General features: G+C 39.4%; 1 protein-coding gene across 6 annotated transcripts in view; it reads left to right on the forward strand.

Moving 5' to 3' along the window:
* BEGAIN (brain enriched guanylate kinase associated) overlaps positions 1-16,173 on the forward strand; it is a 159,685-nt gene that overhangs the window by 74,342 nt on the left and 69,170 nt on the right. For 3 of the 6 annotated variants that reach the window (XM_033062691.2, XM_033062690.2, XM_033062692.2), the window contains one exon: positions 10,905-10,994. The exons of the other annotated variants lie outside the window; for them this stretch is intronic. In XM_033062691.2, coding sequence (XP_032918582.1) covers positions 10,905-10,994 — 90 coding nt within the window. The remainder of the gene's footprint in view (positions 1-10,904; positions 10,995-16,173) is intronic. 6 annotated transcript variants of the gene reach the window in all.

Raw genomic sequence — 16,173 nt, forward strand, 5'->3', positions numbered from 1 at the left:
AGACTAAAAACTCTTGCTCATCCTTCTTGCAAGCAACAATGGTCATGGCCCTTGTCCTGGCACAAGCAGGAGCACCATTCCTACTTCTCCACAGCCCTGTCATCTCCCTCAACAGCACTCATCCACAGAGTAGTGAAATTCTGCATTTTCTTTGCCTCTGAGTCAGCTCTGTTTCCTGAGTTATTCTGGATTCAGATGTTTCATTGATATTTGTCTGGTTGGAATTGGTAATGCAGGATAATGAAATAATTTTGAAGTTTTTCCATTAGCTATTCTGAAATATAACACTGAACAGATCTGAGAATATTGGGATGTTTTTAACACACCTTATGGCTTGCCATCCCTTGGATGCTTTTTTAGTCTTTTTCTTGTTTTCTCAAAAGATCCTCCACCCAGGTGACCCCACCAGGATCTTCCTCTCAGTTTCTGTCTTTACACTTGAGGTCTCATCCTGAGATAAGGATTCATTATAGGGCATGTTGCTGTCCCATGATCCTAAGAGATTTCAGTAAACTCATATTTTAAATGGAGGGGAAGGAAAAGGACAGGGGAGCAAGTCAAGCAACAGAAAAGTGAGCTGGTTGTTTCTGTACTATGATCTGTATTGCTTATTTGACATACCCAAGGGTCCAATATAACAGTGCCTGGCATAGAGAAGTGCCTGCAAAATGAATGTAGTGTACCCTAGGACAACAGAAAATCCGTCCTGTGTAATGGAAGGCACGTAAAACTAGAAGGAATCAATTCAAATAGCCCCACAGAGGGCAAGATGGACTAAGACAGCCTGCATGGATATACAAGGGATAAACTTCATGCCAGCTAGCCCAGGCAATTTCACTGAATTATTTTACCAGAGGTACAGTCACTGCTGAATAAATTCTCCAATAAAATCAGAATTTAGCAAAAATAATTTAAATTTGTGGTGGCAAGCAGAAGAGGAGGCCTTGACTGGGTTCCTGAGGAATCAGGAGAACAATTTCTGAAGTCTAATCTCTCTTGTTTTAATTAATTCTTTCTTCTAACCTACCAAACTGTAACATAAAAATAGCTCAGATTATACTCTCAGGCAGTTGTTTACATGCATATTTACCAATTCTCCAGTGAGCAGAGTTCTGAAGCAGATCACTCACTGCTCAATTTTCTTAGCGAAAGGAACACAGAAATCTATCCACAGTGAAATCACCCATCCTCTTCAGGGGTAAAAGATAAGGGTTGTAATAGCCAAATCAGAAACAAAATCTGAGAAGATGTAAAACAGTCATCATGTCTATTGATTTTAAGCTGCCTGGAAGCATCTCCTGGGAATATTTCTCCAGATATTATCTCTGTAATCATAGTATTCTCAATTGTAAATTTAACTGCTCTGTAGCAGAGCATTCCTATTGTAAACACATCAAAGTGTTGAACAGATAAATGCATTGCTAGCAGAGATCAAATGACAAATTCATTAGCTGCATCAGGTTCTGAAAGGTAGGTTCTTTAAAAAGTTGTTTTTAAAGACATTTTTTCCATTTCTGACTCCAGCCATTGCAGTACTAATATGGTGCCTGGTTCTGTTCTCCCACAAGTACCAATTACTGAAGGAAGTGACATCTTGAAGGGCTGAGATCCATTGCTGAAAAATATCTATTGACAATAGGCTTTTTGTGAAAAATCAGCTTAGGAAAAAAGACATTTAGGAGCCTGGACATTTGGGGACAGTGATCTGCATTTACAGTAAACCAGATACTCCATCTTCTAAGTAGTTCTTTATCTGCTACTCTTATTGAAAGGCTGTTTCAAAACCATGTTTTGTCATTAGAAATCTTCAAAATTCCAGTAAAAAATGTAATCATGATCAGTTGCTTCTTAAGTAATCACTTTTATTTAGAGGAAATAGGTTTTGCCCCTTCTGGTTATATTTACAGTATCAGCCATCTCCCCACTTAGTTCTTTTTTTAGACTGATCTAGACAAAATTTACTTTGAGTTTATTTTCTAAGATGCTTCAGGTCTCAGAAGACCCCTTTTCTGTGCATCTCTTCCAGACTGAATCTCTCTCTTGAAAAAGGGTGACTGAAATTCTGCACAATGTTCCCAAAAACATCACTGCCCTTTCCCCAGCATGCCAACATTCCTTCTCTTGCTGAAACACCTCACACCACCGTTTACTGGAGCTGCTTAGAAAACAGATCTTTAGCCTAAAAGCCTTTTTAGCACTGCATTCTGTGACTAAATGAAAGTTACTGAGCCACCAGATATAATTTAGGACACTCCTTTATGGTATGGCATGGTATGTTCCAGTCTTAAGTGTCAGCCTTATTTACTTACCATGTAAAATGTGTGTGGTTTTAAAGAGATGTCTTCTAATTATTAAATTCTCTGGAGGCACCAGGCATCAGGCATGGATTGCTGGAACTCTGAAAGCACAGACCAGTCTTTGCACAAAAGAACTTCTATTCTCAGTAAAGATTATCCTACTCTATATTCAGTATGATTTTATTCACACATTCACATCCCCCTACTTAAAATCATCACAGCAGATTTTAGAAAAGGTATGAAATATAAATACAAGCACAGTTGATGTATGCAGTAAATACATCCATATATTTAGAAAAGACCTCTTCCATAGTGCATTCCTAGATGACAAAATGAGTCAGTGATTATCTAAAGTCCCAAACTTAGAGGCTCCAAGTAAGACTGTTGAAAAATGGGGGAAGAGGAAAATTACACTGGGAATAGAGGATTTAGAAGGTAGTTTTTAATATATTACTAATTTATGCAGCAGATACCTTAAGCATCTTAATACTCCAAACTAGGAAACCAAAATATCTTTTCAAATTCAACACCTTAAGATGGATAAAAAATCACACACGGACACAGAAATCTTCTCAACCTGATACTTACTGACAGCTACCCCATAATGTTCTCCACATTGAAACAAATCTTTAAGTGCACTCAGAGAGGGCAGCTGGAGTGTTGTAAAGGCTGCCTGAAGTAATGCCATTAAAAAAAGGGTGGGAAAAAATGGATGTGCTGCTGGGACACTGGGACAAAGCATTTCTGATAGAGAAAAAGTAGGGAGGAAATTATTTGTGGTGGCCTAATTACATTAGAAACAGCTCTTATTTAGCTAGTTGAAGAAAAGAACCCAATGTAAGTGGAGGAAAGAACAGCCCTTAGGTCAATCTGATTTTTTTTTCCTGCATGCAGAAAACCATTCCTCATGAAAACTGTTTCTTGCCTTTATGCAAAAACTCATCACAAAAATAGATGCCTCAGAGAAGCTGTTGTGTATTATCACAGGCAGCATTGGGGAGCCACTGCTAATACTGACCCTTCAGGACACATATGAAACACACTAGCAGGCATAGTTCCAATGGAAATGTCCACAAACAACAGGTATATTGGGGCACCTATACAATGCATTTATGGCAATTGCTTCCCACTGGAAATAACAAAATGCATTTAAACAGTATACAAGCTATCAGCTGTCACTGAATTATATTGCAAGGATGATCTCTAACCCTTAAAAGAGTGGCTGTTTTCATTTCAAAACAATGGCTTGTAAGTTTTAGGACAATAAAGTTCATGGTTGTCACAATATGCAGATGATCAGCTTCTCAAGGAGACTCAAAAAGAAATAATATTAACAATTTATGATTATTTCCATGCAGATACTGAATGACTAATTCCTATCATATTTTTCTGCAGTTGCAAAAGGGAGTGTTTCTGCACCTATTTCTCTTTTTCTCCTGAAAATCTAATAATCAGTAACACTGTACTCAGCCAACTACTAAATTTCAGCTCTATTAGGATATTTCATGCATTTAAGGACTGACAAAATGTGGAGTCATAATGTCACAGTGATATTAAGAAAAGTGATCACCAAGCAAGCAAAGCTTCACAATCCTGGATTTTGTTGCAGTAACCACTAGATTAAAGACAATATTGGATATTAATATACAAACTAGAGTACCTCATTACTGCAAAAAACCAAAGTTTGGAAAAATGTGAGCTGCTTCCACAGATACTTTTAAGAGCTTAAACATGTTGTTAATTAGAAATTTATGGAAAACTGATTAGCTAATGTTATCATACAGAGAGTAAGTCATCTTAGCATTTTGAGTACAGAAAGTTCATTTATTCATTAGTCATCAATTCCTATATTTTGTTCATACACCTCTATTGAACTGACTGCCATGGGTCTGAATGAAATATAATTTATATTTTGGCAACACAATTATTTGAAGTCACAACAAACAAAATTAAACATTGCAAATACTTCCAATTCTACCACAACTGCTCTGTCAACCCGCCTAATAGAGTAATAATTATACATTCACATATTTATAGCCTAAGAATGGCAGTTCAAAGCCTTTATGTACCATTTTCCTCATCTATTTCCTGAAAATAGTGGATTTAAAGTATGTACATACATATACATACACATATGTGCATGCATATTCATATACATTTACTTCACAAAAGGCCACCCACATGGTTTGACAGATATAGGTGGGTAAATAGGTAGGTGAGGGAGATGTGATGACCCAGCAGCATTACTGATCACTGAGGCCACCCAAAATTTTCCACTGGCAGATTTCTTAAAGCTTTGCAAAATTTTGACTGTATCAATGGGGATGTTGTATGACACATTTCTGTGTTAAGATGCCTCAGCTATTTCAGAAAATATAACTAGGGAAAAAAAAGGTGTGTTTACTCATAGCAAAAAAAAAAGTAGCCAATTAATTTCTTCATTAAGAAGACCTCAACCAGCCTGCTTTGCAGCTGGTACTTGAAATATTCCAAGGAGCTTTACAGAGTGTCAGGAATTTGTGCTATAATTAGCATGGCCTTGCCAAGCTGGTGAAAAGGGAAATCTCAATCCATCCTAGTCCCAGCAGTTTGAGGTCGGTGCCATTAACAGAGCCTGAAGAGGGATCACATGTCAGTAGGAGGTCACCTGAAAAGCAGCATAAAAGAATTCCAGACCCTCCAGCCAGTAGTTTGGCTGTAACAGGGGGCCAGGTTAAATAGCTCTGTGAGGAATAAAGACAGTATTAATAAAGAAGACAGTATTTAATAAAGAAGACACTATTTTCCATGGTGCCATCGACGTGGGTGGTGTCTCAGCGCACCCTCAGCGGGTTTGCTGACAGCACCAAGCTGAGCAGTGGAGCTGGCACAGCTGAGGGCAGGGAGGCCATCCAGAGGGACCTGGGCAGGCTCGGGGCTGGGAGGTGGGCACAAACCTCACGAGGTACAACAAGGCCAAGAGCAAGGACCTGCATATGGGTGAGGGCAATCCCAAGCACAAACACAGGCTGGGCAGAGAGAATGGAGAACAGCCCTGAGGGGAAGGACTGGAGGACTCCCAGTTCCTAAAGGGGGCTTACAGGAGAGCTGGAGAGGAACATTTGAGAAGGGCATGTAGTGATGGACGAGGAAGAATGGCTTTAAATGGGAAAAGCATAAATTTAGATAAAATGCTAGGAATAAATTCTTTGCTATGAGGGTGGTGAGGCTCAGGCTGTCCAAAGAGATTATGGATGCCTCATCCCTGGAATTGCTCAAGGCCAGTTAGGATGGGCCTTTGAGCAACTCTGTCAAGTGGAAGATGTCCCAGACCATGGCAGGGGAATTGAAATTAGATAATCTTTAAGGTCCCTTCCAACCAAAACCATTTTGTACTTCTATGATTTTTATGAATTTGTAGTTGTGCACTTAAAAAGCATTAGTTTTTAAACTAGATCTCACATAGGTTCAAACTCAGTCAAGTGTTCTTGATCCTAGAGTTTCAAGAGTAAGACTTCCTCCCTAATTCTTAGTGAAGGTTTTTAGTGTCTGGCTTCCCAGGAGGGCACATGGAAGTGGTCTCTTTCCAGGAGAAGCAGGTGATGCACCATACAAGAAACATCTAATCTGGGGACTGAACTGGTGACAAAGCTGGAGATGAAGAGAAGCCATGGCAGGAGCTTTTTAGAAGAGTGAGACAAAAAAACCACAAGAAACAGGATAAGCGAACAAAAAGTGGGGGGTTTTGCCTGGTTAGAAAGTTACTGAGAGGTATGGAAACCAGCAGGCCTTTTCCAGAGAAGCACCCTCTCCTAAAATATGTCAAGTTGAGCTGGCAGAGACCATCTCTGTATTCCTATACTGTCATAAAATGGGTATTAACTTCACTGTTTACAGGTGTCCTCCCTTTTCTGCTTCATGGACATTCTCAGCCTCGTTTTATTCTCACATGCTCTGCTGGCATCTGTGTCTGCACTACTGGCCCAGACACAGCAAAATATCCCAGCTGGTGGGATGCATGCTCCCATAGGACCCTGTTTTTCAACTAGGGGGTTATATTTAAAATATTCATTGAGATACTTGTTGCAGTCCCTGCAGCAGTTTTACACTTTTTAATGCTGTGGTCATGGATAGTTCTGGTACGTCCAGGAATAGAACTACCACCCCCTCACAGAAAATGGATGGCATGACATTTTTATTAGCTTCACCCTTTGTTCTGTGGGGATGACAGCCAGTTACCTACACTGGCATGACTGGTAGAAAAGTAGGTAGAAGGAAAGCACAGCTGACAACATCTTGCAAGTCTGTGATGCTAAATCAGCATCAGTGCCACATGCCTTCTGACTGAGGACGGGATGTAGAGGTAGAGTCGTGACAGTATGTTCTAAGGTGTCCCTGAGGTTTTCCCAGCTTGCTCTGTCGATGTTTCATCTCAGGTTATTAGTATTTATAAAAGCATGCCCTTAAAATAGCTTCATGGTGTTAATAGAAGCAAAAAAAGCAGTTCTTCCACTTAAGTTGTTCGTAGCAGGATAAAATAGGGCTAGTACAGAAATCATAATAGCACAACCCAGTTTAAGGGTGACTTTCAAATCCCCTTCATGTCTTAAAAATCACTGACTTTAAGATAAAATTTAGACCAGGATACATTCCTTCCTTCTTTACAGAAAATCCTTCTCCCTTCAACAGGGGTAAGTTTTGAGGTGACTTTTGCTTAAAGACTGCTTAAATCTACTCACTAAGTCTTCCACTCAAATGGAGCAAGCACGGAATTCTCCAACTTCTGAAAACACATTTCAGAAAAATCTTTCAGATTTGCATTTGAAATTTGTAAAATAGACATGTGGATTCTCCTGTTGGGGGTTCACCCTGGCTGGACACCAGGTACCCACCAAAGCTGCCCTGCCACTTCCCCTCTCAGCTGGACAGAGAAGAGAGAAAATATTCTGAAAGGCTCATGTGCTGGTCAATCACCCTCATGAGCTGAACAGACCCCACTTGGAGAAAGCAGTTTATCACCAATAAAATCAGAGTAGAATAATGAGAAAATAAAATACAAGTCTTGAAACACCTTCCCACCACCCCTCCCTCCTTCACTCTCATCTATCTTCTCCCCTCAAGTGTCACAGAAGGACGGGAATGGGGGCTGTGGTCAGTCCATCACTCATCTCTGCCATTCCCTCCTCAGTGGGAGGATTCTCCACGCTCCCTGCTCCAGTGTGGATTCCTTCCCTTGGGAGACAGAAGGGGCACAACTCCCTCACCATGGGCTGCACATGGGCTACCCAAACTCCAGCTCCGGAGGCACCTCCTGCCCCTCCTGCTGCACTGACCTTGGCATCACTGGAATGGCCTCTCTCAGATTCTCACTCCCCTCTTCAGCTGCAGTGTCAGAGAGAACTGAAAATAATTTTATTCATTATCTATAGAATATGGAGAGGGGAGCATAAGGGGCATTGCATTTACTTTCCTTATCAAATTGTTTCTTAAATAGGCATGGCAGTCTGTATGTGTCTATTCCAGGTACAGTGGATCAGTGACCTCCTGGCACCAAAACTGATGAACTGTTAGCTACTCTTCTCTAGATGTGCTGGTCATGTTTCACTGAGAAATCCATGTCTTTCTTTTTCTTTTTTTTTTCAAATTCTCAGTATGTCTGTAAGTATCCTCTGTGATTATTGCCAGATGAGCCACAGACAATATTTAAAGTAACTTACTGCATGTTCTAGGACAAGACAAGGAAACACAAACTATTAAAACAGTGCATCCAGATTCCAACCTCACTTGACACTGGAGTCAGTCTCAATCACGTCAGTGAACTATTAGCAAAGCTCTGGAGAAAGAAGAGGAAAAGGAGTTACTTTATCATGCCTTGGCATAATAAAAAGTACTTTTAAAATTTGATAATCTGAAAAACTTTATCATCAGGTTGTTTGAGACTGATATTTTTCCTGTAGTAAACTACTAGTTATCTGGAGTGACTATACAATATTTTTTTAAATAGGCTGGTTTCTTATTTGCAATGTTTAAAAATTTCTTAAAACTGTTGTTTCAGAAAGGAAACAGCACAGTAACAGAACCAGGATCTTTTCCCATTTTGTTTCCTTTAACATTTGTAGTTGCTTTAGACAAAAATGTTTGTCTGTTTTGCTGATTTCTTATTTGCCAATGCTAAAACAATATCCCTAGTAAACTGCAGAGGCCAACAAATTAATTTTTGTGTTTTAATATCAGGCAAATAAATCTTACCATTACTAATTATTTTTCGACCTTGCATATGAGAATAGGATTAGACTGACTACAAGTGACACTGATTATGTGAGACAGGATGCTATTAAATCCCTTTGGGGAGCTTTTGAAAGATCCACCACATTTAGAGCAGAGAGCTTTTCTCTGTCTTAGCTCATTTATGGAGCAATTACATTCGACTTACTACAAAAAACGTTGTCAGGAAAAACACTGAACAAAGCTAAAGTGGAATTTACACCACTCCCATCTCTGTCAAAACATCTCACAACCTCACAGCCTTAAAATATTTTGTCAAGGTTACCTAGCAAAGCCACTTGCTAAATATCAGTGAAAGATAGAGATAGGTTAAGATTACATGGAGGAGAGCCTGTAATGGATATGAAGGCAGCAGAGATTTCTCATTGCTCAAATGGCTTCTTTGCACCAGGACCCCAAATTTAATTTTGCAGGTTTGAAAAGCCTAATGTTTTCATTTAAGCCATTTCAGGATTTTCAAGTTTTGTTATTTCATTAGAACACTCCTATAGAGGGTTTCTTAGTGAAGTGCAGAGAAATATGCAAAATGTACTGACTTGAAAAACCTCTGCTCGTTCTGGAAAAACCTATGGCTAAATTTCCTGGTTTGTTTGGTTGGGTTTGGTTTTCTTCCAAAATTAAGATTGTTCAGGTGATTTTTAGGAGTACTTTACAATTTTGTATCTAAAAGTATGCAAATATAAAATGGAGAGCCAGGTAAAAACCATTCCCATAACTGTATTTCTACAACTGACTGCTTTCCTAATATCCATAGCTGAGAATGAAAATGCACAGTGAAGCTGTGTGCATTAAATATGTACACATATATTGATTATGACATTTACAGTTTGAGAACATCAAAAAAGCAGTTAAAAATGCATAATCCAAAGTAATACTGACAGTTCACTGAAGAGCCAACAGCACCGAGGTGTTACACTGAAAAGATTTATTCTCAACCCCAGTTTGTTTTCAGAGTTGACATTGCTGCAAATTCATGTGATGACAACACTTAATACTTGGGTCCTCACATTTTTAATCTCTTCCTCATGTGTCTTCACATACTAACTCCAAATCCAGTATGGAAGAAGTTAAAAGAAACTTAAATGTTTTTTCCTTAGGTACAACTCGGTGGTATAACTGAAGTATCATGCTGGAATTCACTTAGAGCTTTTCCTCAGGGTGTCTCAAAGACCATCACCTTGCTGCCAGCAGTCCTTGACATGAAGCCAAACCCAGGGCAGACTTGGAGCAGTGGCAGGAGCCTCAGCAGGGTTATCCTTTCCCATAAACATTAAGATTCTCTGTTGCTCTCTGTAGCACTCCTGAAATATGTCATGTGTGTAAAGATGTGTTCATGGCCCAGAAGGTCCCTACTTTGCAGTAATCACTGGTAATTGATGGTGAATACTGGAGGATTGGACTTTCTTCATGTGCAGTGATCACTGACCACAGGGAAAGTTTATGTAAAGATTCTGGTTCATAAATATAGATACACTTGTGTGAGGAAAATCTGATTTTTTGTTGAGTTTGTCCTTCCAATAATGTCATGTTGTATTTCTGATATTGCAAAGGAATAAAGCAATACTGTATGAGGTGTTCTGCATGGCCAAATATTGTAGTCCTTACTCAGAATTTACTCAGGAAAAACCACCTTTTGACTTCAGTGAGGATTTGCTTGGCTAAGGACTGCACAGACTGTTTTGAATCTTACCAACATTGCTTGATGCTAATGTTGGACAACAGTTCTCATTGCTAATTTGCCTGCCTCGTCCTTCTCCTGGGCTCAGGATCTGCTTTTGCTGTGTGTTATTCATAGCTTCTATTGCTGGTTCAGATTGCTTCTCTTTGTGCTTTTCTTTCCCAGCAAACATTTTGCAGCTATTGTTCTGCTGCTGGTAAATGAGCACAGAACCTGGTATACAGGACTTGAACCTCAGCCCAGATTCAATTAACACTGTTAAACATGTTCTCACTATGGTGCTCAGAAGGAATTTTGATGACCCTTTTTCAACGAAGCATAAATTTGTTTAAGCTGATGTTTTTAGAATGCAAAAATATAAGGGCTTGATTCACAAATCCTAAGACCAAATGCTTCTGCAATAAAATAGATGGAGAGGCACCCATTTAGAGCCATCACAAGGTCAATTGTAAATGCTTATTCTGCCCTACCAAAGTCAGACAAGAAAGCTACTAAATGTATGTGCTGTAGCATCACTCTGTTTTGTAGTTTTAATACTGCTTTAAAGTAAGATATCCTGAACAATAATTACTACCAAATTATGCCAGAGCAAATCTAGCTAGGTTATCACTCCTATGTGTTATGAGCCATACCTAGCCATGGTTTATCCTCTATTCATGCTACAGGGTACGAAATTCCTGGGTGCCAACCTGCCTATGGCAACCTAGAATTCTCCAGGGCAGGCTCGCAAAATCTTCACCTACTCTCTGGGACAGGTAACTAATAAGTGATGTTTTGTGAAGTTATGCCTTCTTTCTAACTTTCTGTTGTCCATAGAATTGTTTCATTTCTTCATGTTGGTCCGTGGTCTCTCATTGTTGAGTTGCACTGTGTTTTCTGGACTAGGGCAATAACAGCAGGTCTGTTTGGTAGAGTACTCGAGATGCTTGCCTCGGCCAAGCCTGTAGTAATTGTAATTAACATGCATAAAAACTGAAAGCTGTTTAAGAAGCTGCAAAATCCACAGCTGCCTACTACCAGTTAATCTCTTTTTCTGGTGGAGTAGTTTGACAATACAGGTTCATTGCATTTCAGTGTTGGTCCCACAGTTATCTGGGCACTTCACCCACTTTTCTTAATTGCTGGTATGTATGTATATTCTGTTTCCTTTATCAGGTTTACATTAATCTTGAGTCTCCTGAACTAAGGATTTTTCAATGCTACAGGTACAGAATAGTGTAAGGGTGGGGGAGTTATGACTGATTCTGGTTTATATTTCTGTGCAGCATGTAGTGTAAGTTTAAGTCATGGCTCAGTTTTCTACATTTTGCTTAAATTCTCTTCTACTTTTTTCATGAATTCACTGTCTATTATTTTTTGCTTGACTTTATTTCAAGTGGCAGGTATGTAAAAGAAATGTCATTCACTAATCCTATACCTTTCAGTGACATATGAAGTACTGTAATATATTTAAAAGTAAGAAAATAATTAGGTTAAAAAGTAAAGAGACACTAAGCTTCAGATTGGTTCCTGCAGTCTAATGATATTCTCTGAATAAGAGATAATAATGTGTGAGAAATTTCATCTTAAGAATGCTGATAGTGTAAGAAATACATAAATGGGATTATTTTAATTTTTTTCACACGGCCTATACTCTGTGGAGTGAAAAAAACCCAACAAGCTTGGAAAAGTGATTTGAATTCCTGCTTTTCAGTCCACTGGGATTCTGCAAGTACATTTTACTCTTACCTGCGTTTGGAAGATCTTGATGCAAAAATAGCTTTGCTCTGCTGCTTGTTCTCACTAAAATCAAGGCATGAACCATGAAGTGAAACATAATTCATAATTCATATATAAAACTCTTTTACAAAATGTTTGACCCTAATTCCAACTTGGTTGAATATTTGGAAGTCCTTTAAAATAAAAAAAAAAATTTACACATCCATGGTGTTATCACTGAGTTTGATCTTACATTTTGTTTTAAAATGGATGTCCACATGGAATTTCTGAGTCTTGGGATGGTACTTAGTTGTCTTTCTGTATGGGTCACTAAAAGTTGGGGTTTTTTTCCTACCACCAATGTCTACTTGTAATTGCCACTTCTAAAATACAAAAAAAACTTACTGCTTTAGAGGACAGTACCACCATTTGACTCCAAGTGTACTGCAACTTAAAATGCACAAATCCAAGATTTTAGCTCAGCATTTCGGTCATTTGATAAAAAAATTTTTTAAACCCCAACCATTGAAAGATAATTTTCATTTTCCTACCTGTTCTTTGAAAAGCTCACTAGGATTTAAATTTTTAGAGAAAATTTTGTATTTCCTGAAAGCTGACTTGTTTCTTTTCTGTTGAGTAACTCAGATCTTAATCTCACTTTTAACATATCTAGACTGTAAAACAATATCTGTAAACTTGTTTTCTAGTCATATTGAAAAATACCATCTTGCTGAAGGAACTAATAAAAAACCCAAATGTTTGTTTGGTAAAATGAAAAATAGTGAGTATGACAAGTGTCAGCATTTGCAAAATGAGGATAGGTTCTATTTCATCCAGCCTGATGCACCTTAACCTTTAAAAACTAATGAGAACACAGTAACAGTATCAGCAAGAGAGTTGTAGTAAAAACCTAAGTTTTGATTAACACAGAATGATGAAGTAGTTCATTATAATGTAAAAGATGGCCTGTGTTTGTGTAACCCACATCTCAAGGCACAAGAGGAATTTCTGGGGCAGTCTGGAGTAAGGAATCTGCCTCCTCACTCTGGAGTTCCTTGGGTGCTGCATCCACAGGGGAGGTGGGATCCAAGGGCTCCTGGGTCCCCTCTGGAGGAGCATGGTGCATTGCTTTTCACATGGACACTGAGCAGCTTTTTGGATGAACATCTGCTGCCTGACTTGTCCCTCCAAATTTGCAGAGAGCTCCTTCATTTGCTGGTTCACTCCTAAAACCACCAAGAGCCAGTGTCAAGGTGCAGGGCTGGTAAAAGGGTTTGGAGGAATGCAGTCCTGCTCCCTCTCCCTTCCCAAACAGCCACCAAAAAAAAAAAAGTGACAAAACACAGTCTTACACCGAAAAGCCAGGGAAGCAGGATAAAATACTGAACTAATAAATTATGACATTCAGCTGGGAGGAAAGTTGCGTGAAATGATGGCAAAACATGCTGAGCTGTGGGGAACATGCTAGAGGTGAACTCATTTATACTCTTGCAGAGTAGAAGACTTCCCAGTTAACAAGTCCCAAAATAGTGTGCTGCAGTGTATAAAACAAGGTAGGGCTTGAAATAATTAGCCACAGATGACAGATGGCAACTCCTTTCTCTTTTTTCCCTTCTTTTCTTCTGCTGTAATATCAAGTTGATCAAAGAGCTGAGGATCATTTGTTATTGTAGGAAAACTAAAAATATCTTGAAATATTCAGGTAAAATAAGTTAATTCAGGTACAAGCCAGTAGCTCTCACTGTTCCTGTTCAACACCTTATACATGAGTCTATGTGTTGTAATAATTTCCCTCAGAATCTCAATTACATGGGCACAGCTGAGAATTTGGGTGTGCCTCAGCTTAGGAGTATTATTTAATCAATTGATTAAATCAAATTGTTAAGTTAATTAATGCAATTGTTTCCTTGTGTTGCCAAACCAATTATCTGTTGTACTGCCAGAAAGGCTTCCAGAAAGTGCCCAGAGCTCACCTTTCTGGCAGGTCACTTAGCAATGTCACACAGCTGTGTGAGAGGGGAGCCAAGTGCTGTAGAGCAGAGACTGCAGTAGAACTGGCTGCCCCTGTGACCTCTGAAGGTGTCTGAAGGGGCAGTGCTGGGTCTCACTCCAGGCAAGAGCAGCATTTCCTCCTGGGCCCTTTAGGAGCAACATCTAGCAAGCTGGAGCACTTTTTTAAAGGCACCCATGGATTCAAGTTAGAGATACAGCAGGAGCTCCCATCTTGCATGACTTCTGTCACAATAGAGATCAGAACACAACTGCAGCAGATATAGTTAAAAGGAAAACTCAGTAATTTGCTCAAATAATGTAATATACACTGCTTATAAAGGGAAAAAGCAGTAGCATTTGCAGTTCTCCTACCCTCAGTCCCAGTAGTAATTCTGTCTGACTGGTTCATGAGCCAGAAGAGTATATTTGATTTTTTTGGCTGCTTAGCATAACCTTTCTGATGGAAGTGTTAAGCCAACCCACCTAAATGTGTCCCTTGAGTAAGACAAAGATGAATTTCAAATCAGACGAAAGAGAAAATGATTGGGAAAGGAAGGAAATAGTTAAGATGAGAACAGAGATTATAACCTCTCTCCATTAACCTATGTCTGGATGTTTTATACCAAATAAAATGGGAACAAAATTCTATCCCTACTGCTAAAGCACATTTCTCCAGTATTCCCCTACCACACTTCCAACATCAGTCCTTTAATAGAAAGAGTAAGATCAATTTCAGATTGCTCCTAGGCAGTGGGCTTCACCCATTCTCATTACATTCCTATTACACATAAACTGCACAATTCAGGAGGAACCACACTTGTGTTCCAGCACAGCTTGATCCAGATGAATCGGGGAAATAAAGAGACAAAAACAAAAGCCAGAGAGGTTTAATAACACAATTAAAATATAACTTTATAAGCTTGTGAGCTGATGTGGCAAGGCTGCTCTCAGTAATTTCCAGAGGGAGTGCTTATCCGTGACTACAAACCAAAGCAATCTAGAAGCTGGCCACTCAAAGCTGTAAGGAGAGCTACTGCTAATCTAAGGAGAGCCTGCTTAATCACCTGGAGAGCTCTCTTTAGCTTTCTAATCACAAATTGAAGTCTACCTCTAATTTTGCTTCCTCAATTTTTCAATACCTTACTATTTTTTTCCTCTTTCTTATCAGCCCTTGGTAGTCTGGATTCCCTAGTGAGATGCAATGCAGACGAGTGGGAATCTGGCAGACATTAAAAAGCAGACAACAACTGCTCAACAACTTCAAATAACTTTCTGTCTGAGGCACACCCCCCTGCCACCAGTGGCCTGTGTAGCATCATATTTGTTGCATATTTGTTGCAGTCATTCTTTGCTGCTGGTTTTCTTACCCTATTCAAGCCCTGCAACTTTACGCTGTAACTCACAATTTCTGCTAGCCAAATATTTTATGCAAACTTATCAGCCTCTGGGAAGCCAGGAAATAGCAGCTCTTACTCCTGTAAGAGCTGTGAGCCCTGTGAACCTTCTTCCAGAGTCAGGTGAACAGCAGAGTCTGGACAGAAGGTGGTGAAGATCCCTCAATCCCTAGGAAAGGTCAGGGTCATTATGGCTCTGCTGTCTGAAGATTGCCACACCAGAAGTTTCTTCCCTTCTCTCCAGTTTAACCAGCTGATTAATTTTAGATGTGTTCCAAGCACTAGGCAACATTTGAACAATGCAGAAAATGTGAAGCAAAGCACAAACATGAATGGAGTCCATTATGGTAAGAAAATAAATATGCTCTTCCTACCTCAAGAGAGTGAGCCAGAAAGCATGTATTCCTCCTGGAATCACATGCTGGTTTTCTTCTCTTGGGACCATATTTTCCAGCTCCCCATGCCTTCATTTTCTAGTAATACAGAGAAACAAATTCACAGTCCTTATTCAAACTTCTGTAGAATCGCTTACTGAGCCTAAAGGTTTGCATTTAAGAGTCTACCTGCCAGAGCTGAACACAGTTCCCACTTTAGGGAGAGCCTAACAGAGGCACTAGGAGACAGCTTGGAATCAGGAAAAGATCATAGTAACAACTTCTGCTGCTTCCACTCTTTCCCTCTGCTGTAGTCACCTTTGAATTTGGGAACAAGACTCCTGATGTTTTGCTGTGCACTGCACTCATTTCTCACATACTCAGGTATTTAACCTCAGAAGTGTCTTGTAAGCAAAAATGCTCATCTCATTAATTGGAGACAGAAACACATTTGGAAGATTCCAGTTTTAAACCAT

This window comes from Catharus ustulatus, chromosome 6, assembly GCF_009819885.2.
Source record: "Catharus ustulatus isolate bCatUst1 chromosome 6, bCatUst1.pri.v2, whole genome shotgun sequence".
Classification (NCBI taxonomy): Eukaryota; Metazoa; Chordata; class Aves; order Passeriformes; family Turdidae; genus Catharus; species Catharus ustulatus.